The 6,858-nt window shown below is 47.8% G+C and overlaps 2 protein-coding genes across 2 annotated transcripts in view; both read left to right on the top strand.

Moving 5' to 3' along the window:
• Window positions 1–6,858, top strand: part of LOC105537226 — a 107,025-nt gene that overhangs the window by 42,247 nt on the left and 57,920 nt on the right. The window lies entirely within an intron of this gene.
• The window catches only part of PDPR (pyruvate dehydrogenase phosphatase regulatory subunit), a 40,673-nt gene continuing 39,255 nt past the window's right edge, over window positions 5,441–6,858 (top strand). Inside the window, exon 1 of the mRNA XM_011976784.1 lies at window positions 5,441–5,925. Within this exon, the coding sequence (XP_011832174.1) occupies window positions 5,702–5,925 (224 nt within the window). The 5' untranslated portion in view covers window positions 5,441–5,701. The remainder of the gene's footprint in view (window positions 5,926–6,858) is intronic.

Below are 6,858 nucleotides of genomic sequence, written 5' to 3'. Positions count from 1 at the left end.
GCACCCGGCCTATGATTTGTTTTAAACCAGATGATGTGCTTCATTTCTGTCTTTGACGTCTTCAGTTTCTTCTCCCGTGGCTTTACCTCCTTTGCTATCAAGCTTTGCTTTGGTTTTGTGCCAACCCCATAGGCTTAGGTTTGACAGCAAAAGTGCTAGACTCTGGTGCCTTCCTTTCCTTCGTTGTCTTAAGCCCTTCTTTTCCTCTGCCCTCATGCCCTCACCACTTCACTCTTTTGAAGGTCATAATGAACACAAGGTCAGAAATCCCTTTTTTGGCGCCAAGCTCCTTGGGCTTTTATTGAGAAGAAGTCTCACTGTGTTGTCCAGGCTGGAGTGCAGTGGTGCGACTGTGCCCACTGCAGCCTCCACATCCCTGGTTGAAGCAGTGCTGCTGTCTCAGCCTCCTGAGTAGCTGGGACTACAGATGCAAGCCACGACACCCGGCTAATTTTTGTGTTTTTAGTTAGAGATGGGGTTTCACCATGCTGATCAGGCTGGTCTCGAACTCCTGACCTCAAGTGATCCACCTGCCTTGGCCTCCCAAAGTGGTGGGATTACTGGCGTGAGCCACTGCGCCTGGCCTTTTTTTGTTTTAAGACAGAGTCTCACTCTGTCACCCAGGCAGGAGTGCAGTAGCATAATCTCGGCTTACTGCAACCTCTGTCTCCCAGGCTCAGGCGATCCTCTTACCTCAGGAGTTCAGGACCAGCCTGGGCAACATAGTGAGCCTATCTCCACAAAACAAAAATATTTTAAAAATTAATAAAACACGAGATTGGCTTATGTGGTGAGACAGTATTGAATCCAACAAAAGGGAACTGGATAGTCTGGCCCAAGATGCAATGGTGGCCGCACCATGAGTACCTGGGACCACAGGCACCCGCCACCACACCCACCCACCACCACACCCAGCTATTTTTTTGTATTTTTGGTAGAGACGGGGTTTCACCATGTTTGCCAGGCTGGTCTCCAACTTCCAACCTCAAATGATCCTCCCGCCTCGGCCTCCCAAAGTGCTGGGATTACAGGTGTGAGACACCGTGCCCAGCCTGAAGTTTTTTTAAATTCCACCTTAAAACTCATCTGTTAACTGTGTTTGTTCTGCCACCTTTGCAGTTCCCTTTTTCCTGTTAGGGGAATGTGCCTAATAGTTCAGTCCTCACAGCTGTCCTTTCCTTACCATGTGCTTTCATTTGAAAGGTAGCGTGGAGTCATGGTTAAATAGCAGGCCACTAGTGCCAAATTGACAGGGTTCTGCTGCTCAACAATTTGGTAGGACCTTGGGTGAGTCACTTTCACTTACCTGTACAAGTGTAGAGTAGAAATGCTAATATCTACCTCATAAGGTTGTGAGGATTAAATTAGTTATATACGTAGGCAGTATCTGGTGCATTGTAACTACTTATAAAAATATTAGCTTTAAAAATAATTCTTGGCCAGTCATAGTGGCTCACACCTGTAATCCCAGCACTTTGGGTGGCCAAGGTGGGTGGATCACCTGAGGTCAGGAGTTCGAGACCAGCCTGGCCAACATGGCGAAACTCCATCTCTACTAAAAATACAAAAAATTAGTTGGGCACAGTGGCATGCACCTGTAATCCCAGTTACTCAGGAGGCTGAGGCAGGAGAAACACTTGAACCTGGGAGGCAGAGGTTGCAGTGAGCCAAGATCACACCACTGTACTTCAGCCTGGGTGACAGAGTTGAGACTCTGTCTCACAATAAATAAAAATAAAAATAATTTTCTCGGGTATTTAGATATCTCCTCAAATCTAGGGACCTACCCTTGATTTTTCCCCCATCTTCTTTGTTCTCTGTTCTCATTCATGCATCAACATGTATTTCCTAGATACCTATGCTGAATGCTAGGAAAATTGAACAATTTATAAGGTTTCTGCTCTTAGTTCCATTATAATAAGGAAATAATAGGCCGGGTGTGGTGGCTCAGCCTGTAATTCCAACCTGTAAATCCCGCTTTGGGAGACCAAGGCGGGCAGATCACTTGAGGTCAGGAGCTCAAGACCATCCTGTGCAACATAGTAAGACCTCTCTTCTACAAACATTCATAATTTTAAAATTAGCTGAGCGTGATGGTGCACACCTGTGGTCCCAGCTATTCTGGAGGCTGAGGTGGGAGGATCGCTTGAGTCTGGGTGGTTGAGACTGCAGTGAGCCATGATCATGCCGCTGTACTCCAGCGTGGGTGACAGACCTCGTCTCAGAAAATAATAAAAAATAACCACTACTTACTGAGTGCTTCTTAGGTGCTTGTACCATGTTCTTCCTGCCTTGTCTGATTTAGTCTTTGCAGCAACCACGTGAGGTAGGTGTTATTAGCCCATATTACAGATGAGGAGCTCAAGGCATAGAGATCTGGTAACTTGCTGAAAGTCATACAGCTAGTGAGAGGTGGGGATATTTTCAAACCCAGACCTGTCCGCCCCCAAAGCCTGGATTCCCTGCTGTGCTGGCGTGTTGCTTCTCTGATTGGCAAACAGACCATTGTGTAGCGTGGTAAGTTCTGTGCTGGAAGAAGTGCAGTGTGCTATAGGAGAACATAGAAGAGCCACCTAACCAAGTTTTGGAGAAGGAGGGGGTGAGCATCAGATAAGATGTCAAAGAGGGGGCTGGGCATGGTGGCTGATGCCTGTAATCCCAGCACTTTGGGAGGCCGAGGCGGGCAGATCACAAGGTCAGGAGAGCAAGACCATCCTGGCTAACACGGTGAAACCCCGCCTCTACTAAAAAATAGAAAAAAATAGCCGGGCGTGGTGGTGGGCACCTATAGTCCCAGCTACTTGGGAAGCTGAGGCAGGAGAATTACTTGAACCCAGGAGGCGGAGCTTGCAGTGAGCTGAGATCACACCTCTGCACTCCAGCCTGGGTGACAGAGTGAGACTCCATCTCAAAAAAAAAAAAAAAAAAAGATGTCAGAGAGGCTGTGACCTGAGGAGATTACCTGTATTTGTGGAAGGGGTGGCAGGAACCATGCCAGGAGGGATCAGCATGCACAGAACCTGGAGCCGAATAGAACATTCACGCCTCACCTGATATGTTTGGGGAATTACAGGTTGTTCAGTCTGGCTTGGTCAGAGTGTGGGGAGAGAAGTGAGACCACAGATAAGAACCAGACTGTGAAGGATCTTGCACTTGATATGAAAAGAGTTTTGCCTTTTTCCTGAGGGCATCAGAAAGTCATTAAGGCTGGGCGTGGTGGCTCACGCTTGTAATCCTAGCACTTTGGGAGGTGGAGGTGGGTGGATCACCTGAGGTCATGAGTTCAAGACCAGCCTGATCAACATGGTGAAACCCCGTCTCTACTAAAAATACAAAAATTAGCTGGGCATGGTGGCATGTGCCTGTAGTCCCAGCTGCTCAGGAGGCTAAGGCAGGAGAATTGCTTGAACCTGGAACATGGAGGTTGCAGTGAGGCGAGATCACACCACTGCACTCCCTACTGGGCGACATAGCGAGACTCTGTCTCAAAAAAAAAAAAAAATGCTGAGGAAAAGGAGCAAAAAGGGAGGGAAACGTTGCAGGTAGATGAAAGAGACAGAGCAGTTGATGGAGCTAGGGTCAAGAGAAGAGAGGAGGAAGTGGGATCCAGGGCACTTGGGGAAGATTAACTTTCTGGTGGATAAAAGAAGGAAGGAAGAGATGGTTGCAGATGCAAGTGGGTCTATAGGAAGGGTTTCAGGGAATGAGGTGAGGCAGGTTATCTGCTTAGAATGAGGGAAGAAAGGAGGTGAAGTTGAAGGTTGAGAGAGGAGCAGCTGGGCTCTGAACCTGAATACAGACTGAGGTCTGCCTGTGGCTTAACATGTGCTAGCCTAAGCCACCAAGGAGCAGGACAGTTTTCAAGTATAACCAAGTGGTCACAGGTCAGAAGCCAGGAGGTTGACATTGAGGTCAGTGGGATGGGGCTGGCCATTAGGCAGCGGCAGTTCCCCAGGAGAGCTGTGTTGCCATTGGGACAGGGTAGAGAGAATGTCAGCAAAGGGGTAGGTGCTTGCCTTCGGGAAGGTATTCTAGATGGTGCAGTAGAGGGGCTTGAAGGGGAGGAAAGTGAAGAGAGCTTCGGTCATGCGAAGTACAGTGGTCACATGGAGATGAGATTATGGAAAGACTAGCTGGGTAGAGAAGCTTCTGTCTTGAGATGGTGCTTAATAGGGACCGGGGTGAGAGGCATGGTGGCATTCAGAAGCTGGCCAAGACAATTTGTCTCCAGTTGGATGGGGTGTCGGCCTGGACACAGTCTGTGCTTGCATTGGTTACAATTGTGAGAGTCCTCTGTGATGGATGGACATAGACACCTTGGCCTTGGACAATTTGGGCTGACTGTGGAGTGTCTGTGGGTCCTGTGGCTGGCAGTGGAGGCGGTAAGGAGGTGACTAGCAGTGAGCTGCCCTGAGGCCCCCTTGTCTATCGCCTCTCATCTCAAAGTCCTCATCCTCCTGTACACATGACTGCATGGACAACCAGTAGGTCTTTCTTTCTTCAGTTTCTTGAAAGTTGAACAGTCGTCTGTTTTGCTGATAGATTAAGTTTATTAAAACCCTGCTTTGGCCAAGGGCGGTGGTTCACGCCTGTAATCTCAACACTTTTGGGAGACCAAGGTGGGAGGATCACTTGAGCCCAGGAAGCCGACTCTGTTCTTCTTAATTCTACCATGCGCTCTCCGCAGTGGAGCCAGACCTACCTTTGAAAAACAGCCCCCCGCCCCCCGCGCCAAAAAAAGCAAAGCAAAGAAAAACATCCCAGATCATTTCTTTCCCCTGCTAGGGATTTCCCTGCGTTAGTGATTTTCCTTTGTACTTTGAATAAAATTCCAACTCCTGCTGATGGCACCCAAGGCTGTGTGTCACTGGCTTCCGCCTGCCTCTGCCGCATTGTCTTAGATCGTCTCCCCACACTCCCCATGTTGTGTGCGTGCAGGCCTCCTTTTTGTTCTTGGTCTGTCTTACCTCAGGGCTTTTGCACATGCTCGTCTCAGTGTCTGCCAAATGTGTAGCTCGTTCCTTATCCTTCAGGTCTGTTTCCAAGTGTCACTTCCTTGGAGGCTATTTCTGACCATCCTATTTTAAATATGCCCCTAGTTACTCTATCACGTTAGCTTTGTTTACTTGTTTTATTTGTATATTTATTTGTATATTGATTGGTGCTCTCCTCATTCACACACGCAAACTCTCAAATGTAAATTTCATAAAGATGGACTTCCCCATTCTTGTCCACTGCTAGCAGAATGTCTGAAACTCAGTATGCCCTCAAATTTTTTTTTTTTTGAGACGGGGTCTTGCTCTGTGGCCCAGGCTGAAGTGCAGTAGAACAGTCTCGGCTCACTGCAAACTCCACCTCCCAGGTTCACGCCATTCTTCTGCCTCAGCCTCCCGAGTAGCTGGAACTACAGGCGCCTGCCACCACACCCGGTTAATTTTGTATTTTTAGTAGAGACGGGGCTTCACCGTGTTAGCCAGGATGGTCTGGATCTCCTGACCTCGTCATCCGCCCACCTTGGCCTCCCAGAGTGCTGGGATTACAGGCGTGAGCCACCACGCGTGGCTGCCCTCAAATATTTGCTGAATGATTTCTTTGTCAAATCCCTTTCTCATTAATCCCATGCACTAAGTTGAATGGCATGAAATATGTTTGGTTTCTCTGTCTAGTTTAAATTCCTGAGATCTAGTTGGTGAGAGACGTGATGTTCTACCGGTTGCTGTCAATTGTTGGAAGACAAAGAGCCAGCCCAGGATGGCAGAACTGGTCCTCTGCAAGAAACAGCGCGTCAGCTGCGGAGGCACGTTCCATGGTCCTGCCCACCCAGGCACAGGTGGTCATCTGTGGAGGTGGAATCATGGGCACATCTGTGGCCTATCACCTCTCCAAAATGGGGTGGAAGGATATTGTCCTTTTGGAGCAGGGCAGGTAAGGATCAGACTGCATTTGGCTCGTGGCTGTGCTGCTCTAATCTAAGATTCCCTCTCCTTTCAGAGATACTGCCCCACCAGTAGCGAATCCAAATGTTGCTAAGTAGCGTGAGAAGCAGCAAGGTGGAATCTCCTGAGTTTTGTTGAATGATGATTAGTAATGCTCATGTTCTCTGATTTTTAGAGAGTTGACAAATTTCCTTTTCCTTTTTTTTTTTTTTTTTTTTTTTTGTTGTTGTTTTGGTAGACAGGATCCCGCTTTCTTACCCAGGCTGAGCTTGAATTGCTGGCCTCAAGCAATCCTCCCACCTTGGCCTCCCAAAGTGCTGGGACTACAGGTGTGACCCACTGTACCCAGCAGCATTTTAGACTTTGACAGAAATTTGTGTTTGTAAATAATGTGGATTGCATTTAAGCAAAGTAGTCAACTGCTTGTGTTCGCTTAATTGCTAGTTCTTAACATTGTTCACATTCCCCAAAAGAAATATGCTCTACAGGCTTAGTTTCTCTGTGCTTGCCTTTGCCTTCTTTTAGGTCAAGTATTTTCTGCTCTATTAGCTTGTAAGCTAAATCCCTTTATATTAATTTGTAATAGTTACAGAGATTACAGAATGGATTCTTGTAATCCATCATTAATATTATACCACTACACAAGTAATGTTAGATTCATACAACAGTATTGGCTGGGCGTGGTGGCTCACGCCTGTAATCCCACCACTCTGGGAGGCTGAGGTGGGCAGATCACCTGTTCGAGACCAGCCTGACCAACATGGTGAAACCCTGTCTCTACTAAAAATACAAAAATTAGCTGGGCATGGTGGTGTACAACTGTAATCCCAGCTACTCGGCAGGCTGCGGCAGGAAAATCCCTTGAATCCGTGAGGTGGAGGTGGCAGTGAGCGGAGATCATGCCACTGCGCTCTAGCCTGGG

The sequence above is a fragment of the Mandrillus leucophaeus genome, unplaced genomic scaffold (genome assembly GCF_000951045.1).
Source record: "Mandrillus leucophaeus isolate KB7577 unplaced genomic scaffold, Mleu.le_1.0 Scaffold17, whole genome shotgun sequence".
NCBI classification, from domain to species: Eukaryota; Metazoa; Chordata; class Mammalia; order Primates; family Cercopithecidae; genus Mandrillus; species Mandrillus leucophaeus.
The sequence above is the reverse complement of the archived record's forward strand: the minus strand, read 5'-3'. Positions and strand labels throughout refer to the sequence as shown.